This window comes from Oncorhynchus clarkii, chromosome 16 (assembly GCF_045791955.1).
Source record: "Oncorhynchus clarkii lewisi isolate Uvic-CL-2024 chromosome 16, UVic_Ocla_1.0, whole genome shotgun sequence".
In the NCBI taxonomy this organism is placed as follows: domain Eukaryota; kingdom Metazoa; phylum Chordata; class Actinopteri; order Salmoniformes; family Salmonidae; genus Oncorhynchus; species Oncorhynchus clarkii.
The window spans coordinates 6,467,173-6,481,992 of NC_092162.1; the positions used below are offsets into that span (position 1 = coordinate 6,467,173).

Sequence of the window (14,820 nt, forward strand, 5' to 3'; positions counted from 1 at the left end):
TATACCTGTAGGTTATAGTTTGGGGCTGGGATCTGATATACCTGTAGGTTATAGTTTAGGGGTTCTGATATACCTGTAGATTATAGTTTAGGGCTGGGTTCTGATATACCTGTAGGTTATAGTTTAGGGCTGGGTTCTGATATACCTGTAGGTTATAGTTTAGGGCTGGGTTCTGGTATACCTGTAGATTATAGTTTAGGGGTTCTGATATACCTGTAGGTTATAGTTTAGGGCTGGGTTCTGATATACCTGTAGGTTATAGTTTAGGGGTTCTGATATACCTGTAGATTATAGTTTAGGGGTTCTGATATACCTGCAGGTTATAGTTGAGGGTTCTGATATACCTGTAGATTATAGTTGAGGGTTCTGATATACCTGTAGGATATAGTTTAGGGGTTCTGATATACCTGTAGGTTATAGTTGAGGGTTCTGATATACCTGTAGATTATAGTTTAGGGGTTCTGATATACCTGTAGGATATAGTTTAGGGCTGGGTTCTGATATACCTGTAGGTTATAGTTTGGGGCTGGGATCTGATATACCTGTAGGTTATAGTTTAGGGCTGGGATCTGATATACCTGTAGGTTATAGTTTAGGGCTGGGATCTGATATACCTGTAGGATATAGTTTAGGGCTGGGTTCTGATATACCTGTAGGTTATAGTTTAGGGCTGGGTTCTGATATACCTGTAGGTTATAGTTTGGGGCTGGGTTCTGATATACCTGTAGGTTATAGTTTGGGGCTGGGATCTGATATACCTGTAGGTTATAGTTTAGGGCTGGGTTCTGATATACCTGTAGGATATAGTTTAGGGCTGGGTTCTGATATACCTGTAGGTTATAGTTTAGGGTTGGGTTCTGATATACCTGTAGGTTATAGTTTGGGGCTGGGTTCTGATATACCTGTAGGTTATAGTTTGGGGCTGGGATCTGATATACCTGTAGGTTATAGTTTAGGGCTGGGTTCTGATATACCTCTAGGTTATAGTTTAGGGCTGGGTTCTGATATACCTGTAGGTTATAGTTTAGGGCTGGGTTCTGATATACCTGTAGGTTATAGTTTAGGGCTGGGTTCTGATATACCTGTAGATTATAGTTTAGGGGTTCTGATATACCTGTAGGTTATAGTTTAGGGATGGGTTCTGATATATCTGTAGGTTACAGTTCCCCCCTCCACATCTTCCTCCTCCTTCCCCCTCTTCTTCTTCCTCCTCTTCCTCCCTCCTCCTCTTCTTCCTCCTCCTCCTCCTCCTCCCCCCTCCCCCCTCTTCCTCCTCCTCCTCCTCCGCCCTCTTCCTCCTCCTTTGATTAAATTACATTGAGTAGGGCCTGGAAATAGTCTACCCAGCACATCCATAGACCAATCATTAACCAATCTGCAATACATCCATAGACCAATCATTGACCAATCTGCAATACATCCATAGACCAATCATTAACCAATCTGCAATACATCCATAGACCAATCATTGACCAATCTGCAATACATCCATAGACCAATCATTAACCAATCTGCAATACATCCATAGACCAATCATTAACCAATCTGCAATACATCCATAGTGTACCATTAGATGCTGAAAGAAGTGCTTCTCTATGAGGGAGAACGCATCTCTGTCCTAATGGCACCCTACTCCCTCTATAGTGCATTGCTTTTGACCAGAGCCCAATGGGATACCCTATGGACCATGGTCAAAAGTAGTGCACTATATAGGAAATAGGGTCCCATTTTGTCACTACTCTATCATGATTAAATGACATTCAATGGAGCCAGGAAATGCCCAGCATGATAACTTCCTGCCCACAACATAAGACTTCTTCATTGAGTTAAGTCACTTCCTCCTCCACAGCCATTTTGGTTTGAGAATGCCTGTCAGATGCTATTAGTGCTGACCTGGAGTGACCTCCGTGACCTCAGGACACACACACACATTTTAAATACTTTATTTGCATCCACCAATCAAATTGACAGGAAAAAGGATCCAAACAAGGTCCCTGTCTGCATGGCACTCAAGGTAAACAGCAAGAACTTCAGTAAAGCCATTCTAATGCCAATGTTAGTCTATGGAGATTGCATGGCTGTGTGCTCGAGATTGCATGTCTACAACGGGTGTGGCTGAAATAGCCCGAATCCACTAATTTGAAGGGGTGTCCACATACTTTTGTATATATAGTGTATACACTTCATTTTGAGTTTTAAAAAGTTACATTGTCTAACCTAACTACACAGGAAACAGACAACACATGGAAAGTATGTTTTCTCCCCAGTGAGAGAGAGAGAGACTAAAGTGCATGTGACATTTTGTGAACGTCAGTTCCCCTCAGACACAATTAATCTATCCCTGAGCGCTCTCCCTTGGCCCAGGAAGTGCTGTCAGGATTATCCTAAATTAAGAAATGATTAATTGATTGTCAGAGAGACGTCACTGATTTTGAAAAGAGCAGCAGGGCAAAATGTTTTGCTGCTTTTCAATGACATAATGGCATTATGCCACTGAATCGACTACTAGACTATGGTGACTTTAATACTGACATGATGCCACTGAATAGACTACTAGACTATGGTGACTTTAATACTGACATGATGCCACTGAATAGACTACTAGACTGTGATGACTTTAATACTGACATGATGCCACTGAATAGACTACTAGACTATAGTGACTAATACTGACATGATGCCACTGAATAGACTACTAGACTATGGTGACTTTAATACTGACATGATGCCACTGAATAGACTACTAGACTATGGTGACTTTAATACTGACATGATGCCACTGAATAGACTACTAGACTATGGTGACTAATACTGACATGATGCCACTGAATAGACTACTAGACTATGGTGACTAATACTGACATGATGCCACTGAATAGACTACTAGACTATGGTGACTTTAATACTGACATGATGCCACTGAATAGACTACTAGACTATAGTGACTAATACTGACATGATGCCACTGAATAGACTACTAGACTGTGATGACTTTAATACTGACATGATGCCACTGAATAGACTACTAGACTATAGTGACTAATACTGACATGATGCCACTGAATAGACTACTAGACTGTGATGACTTTAATACTGACATGATGCCACTGAATAGACTACTAGACTATGGTGACTAATACTGACATGATGCCACTGAATAGACTACTAGACTATGGTGACTTTAATACTGACATGATGCCACTGAATAGACTACTAGACTATGGTGACTAATACTGACATGATGCCACTGAATAGACTACTAGACTATAGTGACTAATACTGACATGATGCCACTGAATAGACTACTAGACTATGGTGACTAATACTGACATGATGCCACTGAATAGACTACTAGACTGTGATGACTTTAATACTGACATGATGCCACTGAATAGACTACTAGACTATGGTGACTAATACTGACATGATGCCACTGAATAGACTACTAGACTATAGTGACTAATACTGACATGATGCCACTGAATAGACTACTAGACTATAGTGACTAATACTGACATGATGCCACTGAATAGACTACTAGACTATAGTGACTAATACTGACATGATGCCACTGAATAGACTACTAGACTAATCCGACTTTAAAGTGGAACTGACAGCATTTAAGCCACATTAAATCTTATTAAAATATGTTAATATATACCCCCAGGAAGAATATGGCACCTTTTTAAAAATTATTATTATTATTATTATATATATTATTTTTTTTCCATTTTCTGACAAGCGAGCACTTAGATATGGTCATTTTCAAGTTTTCATAAATTCATAGAATATTTGGGAATTACATATAGTAAGGTATTTTGGAAAATTGTAGAGCAATATAGAGTGGGCAGTATAGAGTATAGAGCAATATAGAGTGGGCAGTATAGAGTATATAGCAATATAGAGTGGGCAGTATAGAGTATAGAGCAATATAGAGTGGGCAGTATAGAGTATATAGCAATATAGAGTGGGCAGTATAGAGTATAGAGTATAGAGCAATATAGAGTGGGCAGTATAGAGTATAGAGTATATAGCAATATAGAGTGGGCAGTATAGAGTATAGAGCAATATAGAGTGGACAGTATAGAGTATAGAGCAATATAGAGTGGGCAATATAGAGTATAGAGCAATATAGAGTGGGCAGTATAGAGTATAGAGTATAGAGCAATATAGAGTGGGCAGTATAGAGTATAGAGTATAGAGCAATATAGAGTGGGCAGTATAGAGTATAGAGCAATATAGAGTGGACAGTATAGAGTATAGAGCAATATAGAGTGGGCAGTATAGAGTATAGAGCAATATAGAGTGGACAGTATAGAGTATAGAGCAATATAGAGTGGGCAGTATAGAGTATAGAGTATAGAGCAATATAGAGTGGGCAGTATAGAGTATAGAACAATATAGAGTGGGCAGTATAGAGTATAGAGTATAGAGCAATATAGAGTGGGCAGTATAGAGTATAGAGTATAGAACAATATAGAGTGGTCAGTATAGAGTATAGAGTATAGAACAATATAGAGTGGGCAGTATAGAGTATAGAGCAATATAGAGTGGGCAGTATAGAGTATAGCGTATAGAACAATATAGAGTGGGCAGTATAGAGTATAGAACAATATAGAGTGGGCAGTATAGAGTATAGAGCAATATAGAGTGGACAGTATAGAGTATAGAACAATATAGAGTGGGCAGTATAAAGTATAGAGTATAGAGCAATATAGAGTGGGCAGTATAGAGTATATAGCAATATAGAGTGGGCAGTATAGAGTATAGAGCAATATAGAGTGGGCAGTATAGAGTATAGAGTATAGAGCAATATAGAGTGGGCAGTATAGAGTATAGAACAATATAGAGTGGGCAGTATAGAGTACATAGCAATATAGAGTGGGCAGTATAGAGTATATAGCAATATAGAGTGTGCAGTATAGAGTATAGAGTATAGAGCAATATAGAGTGGGCAGTATAGAGTATAGAACAATATAGAGTGGGAGGTATAGAGTATATAACAATATAGAGTGGGCAGTATAGTGTATAGAGTGTAGAACAATATAGAGTGGGCAGTATAGAGTATAGAGTATAGAGTATAGAGCAATATAGAGTGGGCAGTATAGAGTATAGAGTATAGAGTATATAGCAATATAGAGTGGGCAGTATAGTGTATAGAGTGTAGAACAATATAGAGTGGGCAGTATAGAGTATAGAGTATAGAGCAATATAGAGTGGACAGTATAGAGTAATATAGAGAGGGCAGCTGTGCGTTTGGACAATGAATAGACACTGCAGTAAATAAAGCCTAATGAAAACATCTGTCCTGTCCAGGACCGGAGTCTACGCAGACCGGTGTGCTATAGTCAATCAGAGCTACAGTAGACCTATATGCAAATTAGACATTTGCCAAATGTGCCTGCCGTCATTCACTTTGAACTGGACTGTGTGTTTACAGGAAGTAGCAACAGCGTGACTTTAGATCATTAGAACACATTTCACCAAAAGCCACAAAATTACACCTGAATGGATTTCTGGAAATATGTCAACAACACGGGAGTCCTCTTACACATTTGGGAACTTCACAGTCCTACTGATCAAATACCCTTGAAAAGGTAGGCTCTGTCTCCTTCAGTTATACACATCAACAAGACCAACAACTAAGTATTGCCAAAGCGATATGAGCTCAAATCTAACGAGAGAACATTAGATATACCCTCTCAAACTTTTCAGCTAGTTGATCGTCAAAATTGCACTGATAAACAATGGAGAATAGTAGCCGGGTCGCTCTCCTGCAGCTTGCTTGCATGCTTGTCCCAACCCACGGTTTGAAAACTGAATTGGAACTTGCCTGACAGCTCGCCCATTTGATCGTTGCCAAATACATTTGATTGACAACTAAGAGATATGCTAACTGTGGATAACAGTTGTTTCAAGTTCAGAATAACTAGCTAGCAAAGCGATTCACATGCCTTGCTAGCTAACTAAATGACACACGAGAGGGAAAAAGTCAGTCATTCACCCACTCCTCCGATGACATGACATCCTCCCATACAGCTAGCGAAGGTTAGACTTTGTGTTTTTATCTTTCTAAATAAATAGCTAGTTACATAAATAGTTACACTTGCCACGGGGGTGTCAAACTCGAATCAGCGTATATGTTGAGAAAAAAAAAACTCATTCGTCGGCCCAGATATAGCCTATTTGTTGTTGTTTTTTAAAACGTGCAACTTGTGACCCAAACTGACCATTGTTTTATTAGGAAAAAAAATAGGGTCCTTTATAATGTCCACTTTTATACATAAAATGCTGTATATTAACATGTTAAAACAAAATAAGAGATAAATAGTATTTATCCAGCCTTTGCTGCTATGCTTACAGATGTGCATAATATGTTGCGAACCCTAATCAAAAATAATGTAATAACTACCAAGTAACAAAATCGTAGCTATAGGTTGTTGTAACATTTAAAATTAAACGTTTGTTTGTTTTGCACTGCATGGATCACCGGTGCGGTTGAATGCAGCTTTGCTGTGTGTTGCACTCAAAATGTCTTGTAGTTGAGTAGCCAATCTAGGCTACTGCTCAAATGTTGCTGTAATAGGCCTACACGTTTATATTTTGCATTGGGTGTTTTGTTACAGATTTAGTTGTTTGGTTATTCATTGTCAAGCTGTTCAACTGAAGCCAGGCTTCAACATTTGAGTAGCCTAGCTAGGATTGTGGCATGTGTCTGTACACTTTCCCTCCACTGTGTGCTGTAAACCGAACACAGGAAAGCAGCGCAATTGAAGTTGAATTCACCTATGCAAGCGCATCAGGCTGTAATTTCATAAAGTAGATAACATAACTGTTGACTCATTTACATTCGCTTGTGTGTCCTATTCGACCCGCGGGAGTTGTGTTTGACATATGTGCGCTTAACCCACGTTATAATTGACTTGTGATCACTGCCCTTGGTTGTATTGATATTCCCATTCTTAGGGTGCGTTTGTAATTTCACTCTGGCTCTAATATGATTTCAGAACACTCTCGTCTGAGTGTGCCAGACCGCAGAATAGTTTATGAATTTACGAACGCACAACACCCCGTAGAATATGGCTGGTGTCAGTAAACCTCGGCAAAAAAAGCGTCATTAAATTGTATATTTTTGACATGCAAAGACCCAAATGGCGTTCCATTGCACAGTCACCAACGCTCTGGGTAACATGAAAACAGCTTAACCAGCTCAGCTAGGGAGAGAAATGGTCAGTGATGTGTTCTCTCTTTTACGTCTGGAAGTAGCTAGCTAGCTTTTAGACAGTTAGCTTGGGTGCTTTTTTATTTAACCTTTATTTAACTAGGCAAGTCAGTTAAGAACTAATTCTTATTTTCAATGACGGCCTAGGAACAGTGAGTTTACTGCCTGTTCAGGGGCAGAACGACAGATTTGTACCTTGTCAGCTCGGGGGATTGAACTTGCAACCTTCTGGTTTGAACTTGCAACCAACGCTCTAACCACTAGACTACCCTGCCGCTTGACTGCTTTTGTGAGGTCGGATCACTCGGATCTACCCTACTCCTCCGCCAGAGCGTCCAGTATGCGAAACGCTCTGAATTTACAAACAGTCGTCCGTTTTTGTTTATAATATTAATTAAGTCATTGAAAATTAAACGGTGCATCAAGAATGGGTGGAGACAGCAATTAATGTACCAGGCGAGCTGGGATTTATTACCGGATAGTAATAGTTGTTGGACTACCAAGAAATGTATTAATGAATTATATTAATTATTAATTAAACTGCATCCATCTATTCTGCCAACAATACATAACAGCACATCATCGGATTTAAAGTCTAATATAACTCATATTTTTAAAACCTCTTATAAAGTTGATTTTGAAGCATAAAATTGCAATTTTTGACAATGACTCTTTGTTTCATATCTTCAAAGTAGTTAAAAAGTCGCTTTAAAATGGCCTTTTCAGCCAGACGCAATATAGTAGAGGAGTTATTTTTGCATAGTTGCTATGCAAAAGGGTTGGTCGTACGTTCTACGCGAAATGGCTGCTGTGCAGGCTGGATAAGGTTATAGTCACCTCCTAGCTAGGTAGCTAACTTCAACTAACTCAGTCATGTCAAACATTGAACCTGTAACGACGGGACACTAGCTGCATTTTATTTTGTTTGAGATTTTTATTTGTTATTTTATTTTTTACATTTTGGCATTTACTTGGATATGTCCATAATAATGACCTTGATCAGTTGATGCGTGATTTCACCTTGGCTCAGAAAATGTATCTTCTCGTCTGGGCACCGTTCACTCTCTATGTATTGTACAGAGATCCACTTCTAAAGTAAAACATTGTTTCCGAGGTTGGACAGACAGACAAACCTTATATTAACCCCCGCTGTACCGAACTAAATGCTAGGCTGGAAGCAACGTGAAATAATATGCGAGTTTAAATAAATACAAGCGATGATTCGGGACAGCAACATGAACATGATATTATGATGGAGGCACGGTGATCATTTTCTGATTGAACTGTTAGCAGGCATAGTGTGTGCATGGGATGGCCAATATAGCACGGTTAGGAAGACTGCTTGTACAAGCAGCATCCAAGGTCCAAACAAGCAGTTTAAGAACAATCAAGTGTAACTGTAGTCCTACTGTAGGTGCGATGTGCGTCAGAGAAAAACGCGCCTAAATAGGTGGCTGCCGTGTAAGGGCTAGTCAAGGGAAATCTTGATAGGCCTACTCTACAGACAGGCGTATGTATGTATATACGTTATTTCGCTTTTACGTTTAACTTTGTATGTGAGTTCAACATAACAATGGGGGCCTATCTACTGAGCCATAGCCGCGCAGTCTTGCAAGGAATGAACGCGCAATGCATAGACAGAGCCTGGACTTTAGGTTCTGGAGAAACGGGTCAACAGTGATGCTGCTTCTTTCGCACCCACCAGCTCCGTACACCAATTTTACCACAACAATAGACCAGGGATTTCATTCCGGTACTCTCTTCGTAAAGTATAGGACTGTGTCTACTCCTCGTCGTTCTACTAGGCTAAAACTACATGTTATGGGGTATTCTACTGTTCCCTGATAACACCCATGTTTCGGATGTTATCACTGATCAGCTATCAATCTGTTGCCATTCCGAAAGTTGGATAGGCTATTTTCAAGTTGTTATAAGTGTAGTCTATAAGTGTAGCCAGTGTAGTCTGGCCCAGGAGTGGGAGGGTGAACGGAAAGGCTCTGGAGCAACGAACCGCCCTTGCTGTCTCTGCCTGGCCGGTTCCCCTCTTTCCACTGGGATTCTCTGCCTCTAACCCTATTACAGGGGATGAGTCACTGGCTTACTGGGGCTCTCTCATGCCGTCCCTGGAGGGGGTGCGTCACCTGAGTGGGTTGAGTCACTGATGTGGTCATCCTGTCTGGGTTGGCGCCCCCCCCCCCCCTTGGGTTGTGCCGTGGCGGAGATCTTTGTGGGCTATACTCAGCCTTGTCTCAGGATGGTAAATTGGTGGTTGAAGATATCCCTCTAGTGGCGTGGGGGCTGTGCTTTGGCAAAGTGGGTGGGGTTATATCCTTCCTGTTTGGCCCTGTCCGGGAGTGTCCTCGGAGTGGGCCACAGCAGTGTCTCCTGACCCCTCCTGTCTCAGCCTCCAGTATTTATGCTGCAGTAGTAGTTTATGTGTCGGGGGGCTAGGGTCAGTTTGTTATATCTGGAGTACTTCTCCTGTCCTATTCGGTGTCCTGTGTGAATCTAGGTGTGCGTTCTCTAATTCTCTCCTTCTCTCTTTCTCTCTCTCGGAGGACCTGAGCCCTAGGACCATGCCCCAGGACTACCTGACATGATGACTCCTTGCTGTCCCCAGTCCACCTGGCTGTGCTGCTGCTCCAGTTTCAACTGTTCTGCCTTAATATTATTCAACCATGCTGGTCATTTATGAACATTTGAACATCTTGGCCATGTTCTGTTATAATCTCCACCCGGCACAGCCAGAAGAGGACTGGCCATCCCACATATGCTCTCTCTAATTCTCTCTTTCTTTCTCTCTCTCGGGGGACCTGAGCCCTAGGACCATGCCCCAGGAATACCTGACATGATGACTCCTTGCTGTCCCCAGTCCACCTGACTGTGCTGCTGCTCCAGTTTCAACTGTTCTGCCTTATTATTATTCGACCATGCTGGTCATTTATGAACATTTGAACATCTTGACCATGTTTTGTTATAATCTCCACCCGGCACAGCCAGAAGAGGACTGGCCACCCCACATAGCCTGGTTCCTCTCTACGTTTCTTCCTAGGTTTTGGCCTTTCTAGGGAGTTTTTCCTAGCCACCGTGCTTCTACACCTGCATTGCTTGCTGTTTGGGGTTTTAGGCTGGGTTTCTGTACAGCACTTTGAGATATCAGCTGATGTACGAAGGGCTATATAAATAAATTTGATTTGATTTGATTTGATTTATAATTGGAAGTGATCATAATAAGAAATGTGTATTAATTGTGTAGGCTATTTACTGTTTGCCTTTTGTATATCTCTGTTTTGCTTCTCGTAGTGTATTGATGTGTATATAATTTGTAATTGCAGGGTTAATCTGTAAAAGAGACATACGTTTCTCAACATGTCTCCCTGTGAAAATAAAGGTTCAATACATGTAAAAAATATATATGTTAATAATCGAGCATTAATGTGTAGCCTAATTGTGATCACGGCAAAGTCCAAAAACTAGAGCCACAAAATCCCGCGTTCAAATCGTGCATAATAAGACATGCGTAAAATGTGGGGAATACCAACACATTTATATTCTGAATTGATGGACATGATCCCATTGATAAAGATGGTTTTCAACAGTTTGACTGTTGCAAAGAAAAAGTACTTACTTGGGCCCAGAAAACAGTCCGTTATCCTTCGAAAACAGCTTGTCGAAGACGGACCATCATCCATGTCTGCCTGTGAGAGAGCAGAGCGCAAGGAGGGACACGCTACGGAGAGAAACCAGGGGGCTGTGCTTCTCTGCTCAAACTGCCGCTGTTCAATACCGGAACTGGAAAGGTTGATCCAGATTGCCTGGAGATTATAGGTCCTACAATACCACTAGCCAACCGGGGTGGGGGGGGGGGGGGGGGCAGAGGTCGTGAGCAGTGCGTGATCCGTGATGAGCACGGTAGCCTACGGTACACCGTAGAGGCGAGAGCAGCGGCGGTACAGGGTCTGCCCACTCCCTTGCCTTACGAGGTGTAGCTAAACCTCGGTCGAACCGCCTCCTCTCCTCGCCGTGGCAGCAGTTATACCGTGAATGTGCATGAGGAACAGAAAGAGAGGAGGGAGACGGAGACGGAACGGAGGGAGGCACGGACTGGTAGGAGGGACAAATAGGACTGTACTCTGCCCTACAAAGGCAAAATGCAGTAACTATACCGTAGCCTAGTAGAGGGGGAAAAAAAACGGAAAAGTGTAGAGTATTGGCTGCGCTGGAGATGAACGCTGACTACTCCTGTCTCCCCACCCTTGTGGAAAAACCACATGATTTCACATGTGACATTTCCACATGTTTTGCACATATGTGCAATCAGGTTGCTGTCATCTAAGAGGGTGTCAGGTCAAATCCCAGGTGTGGTTGCGTCACATGTATGCTAACCAACGTTGAGGTCAATTCTATTAAAGTTCCAGTCAATTCTGAAAGTAAACCCATTTTAAATGTTCACGAGATTTCACAGGCGATGCCCTGCAAACAAAAATTAGTCTTTATGATAAACACACTATGATTTAAACATACCGTGTTTTCAATTTACATATTTTTCCCACACTTTGACATACATTGTATATACCATACTTACACATGTCATTCATTACCTGGGATTTGAACTAATAACCTGTTGCTTCACAGCATTCCAATCTTCCTGCTACACCGCAATGTCTGTTGTCAGTAACTGATTTCACCTATATTCCTACACTTTGGACATCAACATAAATCTCAGCTTTGTTAAAAAAAAATACACTCAAGAAAAAACAATTATATTATTATAATGATCCAGGAGTACCATTAAAGCTGCAATATGTGAGTTTTTGGGCAACCTGCAACCAAATTCACATAGAAATTATAGATCTGTCATTCTAATTGAAAGCAGGTCTAAGACAAGTGTAGATCTGTTCTGTGTGCTCTATTTCTATGCTTCCCAAGTTTCTTTTTTTGCATCTTTTAGTTTCGGTTTTGTACACCAGCTTCAAACAGCTGGAAGAAGAAAAAAAGAAAATGGTGATGGAAAATATATTTCACAGCGGTTTAGATGGTACAATGATTCTCTACACTATGCTTGCTTGTTTTGTCACACATAAACTTAAATTAGGCAAACTATTATAATTTTAGCAATAAGAAAATGGCGGAGCGATTTCTGCACAGTGCACCTTTTAAAAACACAACAATATACCCCACCAACATTCTGACAACTATACAGAAAACCCTAAAATTGCTGAAATAAGTAAGTTAAATAAATTATGAGACAATAGTCAGATTAACTGGTAACTAAAATAGTTGTGCAGATGGCAACTCTTTTGCTAAGTGCAGATATGTACTGTAGGTAATGAATGTTTTGGGGTACACTACAGACCTTGTGGCGCAGCAGAAAGATCAGCGTACCTCGAGAGGTTCTGAGTTCAAAACCCCGGTGGGGTCATATTTTTTTAGCTGAACAGTGATAACAACATTTGGTATTTTATTAGGATCCCCATTAGCTGTTGCAAAAGCAGCAGCTACTCTTCCTGGGGTCCACATGAAACACAATACAGAACATTAATAAACTAGATCAGCTCGAGGACAGAACTACATCAATGTTTTAAGAATTACCAAAGGCACACACAGCCTACATATCAACACATACTATCTAGGTCAAACAGGGGAGAGGCGTTGTGCCGTGAGGTGTTGCTCTATCTGTTTTTAAAAACCAGGTTTGCTGTTCACTTGATCAATATGAGATGGAATGGAATTTCACGTTTGAAAACGTGATCAAATGTGACGTTTAAAAATATATATATATACAGTGCCTTGCGAAAGTATTCGGCCCCCTTGAACTTTGCGACCTTTTGCCACATTTCAGGCTTCAAACATAAAGATATAAAACGTTATTTTTTTGTGAAGAATCAACAACAAGTGGGACACAATCATGAAGTGGAACGACATTTATTGGATATTTCAAACTTTTTTAACAAATCAAAAACTGAAAAATTGGGCGTGCAAAATTATTCAGCCCCTTTACTTTCAGTGCAGCAAACTCTCTCCAGAAGTTCAGTGAGGATCTCTGAATGATCCAATGTTGACCTAAATGACTAATGATGATAAATACAATCCACCTGTGTGTAATCAAGTCTCCGTATAAATGCACCTGCACTGTGATAGTCTCAGAGGTCCGTTAAAAGCGCAGAGAGCATCATGAAGAACAAGGAACACACCAGGCAGGTCCGAGATACTGTTGTGAAGAAGTTTAAAGCCGGATTTGGATACAAAAATATTTCCCAAGCTTTAAACATCCCAAGGACCACTGTGCAAGCGATAATATTGAAATGGAAGGAGTATCAGACCACTGCAAATCTACCAAGACCTGGCCGTCCCTCTAAACTTTCAGCTCATACAAGGAGAAGACTGATCAGAGATGCAGCCAAGAGGATGAATGAACTGCAGAGATCTACAGCTGAGGTGGGAGACTCTGTCCATAGGACAACAATCAGTCGTATATTGCACAAATCTGCCCTTAATGGAAGAGTGGCAAGAAGAAAGCCATTTCTTAAAGATATCCATAAAAAGTGTCGTTTAAAGTTTGCCACAAGCCACCTGGGAGACACACCAAACATGTGGAAGAAGGTGCTCTGGTCAGATGAAACCAAAATTGAACTTTTTGGCAACAATGCAAAACGTTATGTTTGGCGTAAAAGCAACACAGCTCATAACCCTGAACACACCATCCCCACTGTCAAACATGGTGGTGGCAGCATCATGGTTTGGGCCTGCTTTTCTTCAGCAGGGACAGGGAAGATGGTTAAAATTGATGGGAAGATGGATGGAGCCAAATACAGGACCATTCTGGAAGAAAACCTGATGGAGTCTGCAAAAGACCTGAGACTGGGACGGAGATTTGTCTTCCAACAAGACAATGATCCAAAACATAAAGCAAAATCTACAATGGAATGGTTCAAAAATAAACATATCCAGGTGTTAGAATGGCCAAGTCAAAGTCCAGACCTGAATCCAATCGAGAATCTGTGGAAAGAACTGAAAACTGCTGTTCACAAATGCTCTCCATCCAACCTCACTGAGCTCGAGCTGTTTTGCAAGGAGGAATGGGAAAAAATGTCAGTCTCTCGATGTGCAAAACTGATAGAGACATACCCCAAGCGACTTACAGCTGTATTCGCAGCAAAAGGTGGCGCTACAAAGTATTAACTTAAGGGGGCTGAATAATTTTGCACGCCCAATTTTTCAGTTTTTGATTTGTTAAAAAAGTTTGAAATATGCAATAAATGTCATTCCACTTCATGATTGTGTCCCACTTGTTGTTGATTCTTCACAAAAAAATACAGTTTTATATCTTTACGTTTGAAGCCTGAAATGTGGCAAAAGGTCGCAAAGTTCAAGGGGGCCGAATACTTTCACAAGGCACTGTATACACGTTTTCACATGTGAACTGTCACGTGAAGTGTTCCCAAAACACATTTTCACGTGATTTCACATTTTAACGAAATCATGTTGCTCAACATGTGAAAACATAAAACTACACTGTTAGTCATTGCTATTCATTTAGTAGTACATTTTGCAGTCACTTTACAGTACATTTCTATAGTAGTGTATATATTAGTGTT

General features: G+C 40.8%; 1 protein-coding gene across 4 annotated transcripts in view; it reads right to left on the reverse strand.

Annotated features, from left to right (window-relative positions):
- The window catches only part of LOC139367897 (cAMP and cAMP-inhibited cGMP 3',5'-cyclic phosphodiesterase 10A-like), a 132,859-nt gene extending 121,787 nt beyond the window's left edge, over positions 1-11,072 (reverse strand). For all 4 annotated transcript variants that reach the window (XM_071106270.1, XM_071106268.1, XM_071106269.1 and 1 more), the window contains exon 1: positions 10,851-11,072. In XM_071106270.1, coding sequence (XP_070962371.1) covers positions 10,851-10,914 — 64 coding nt within the window. In that variant the 5' untranslated portion in view covers positions 10,915-11,072. The remainder of the gene's footprint in view (positions 1-10,850) is intronic.
- Between the last annotated feature and the right edge of the window lie 3,748 nt (positions 11,073-14,820).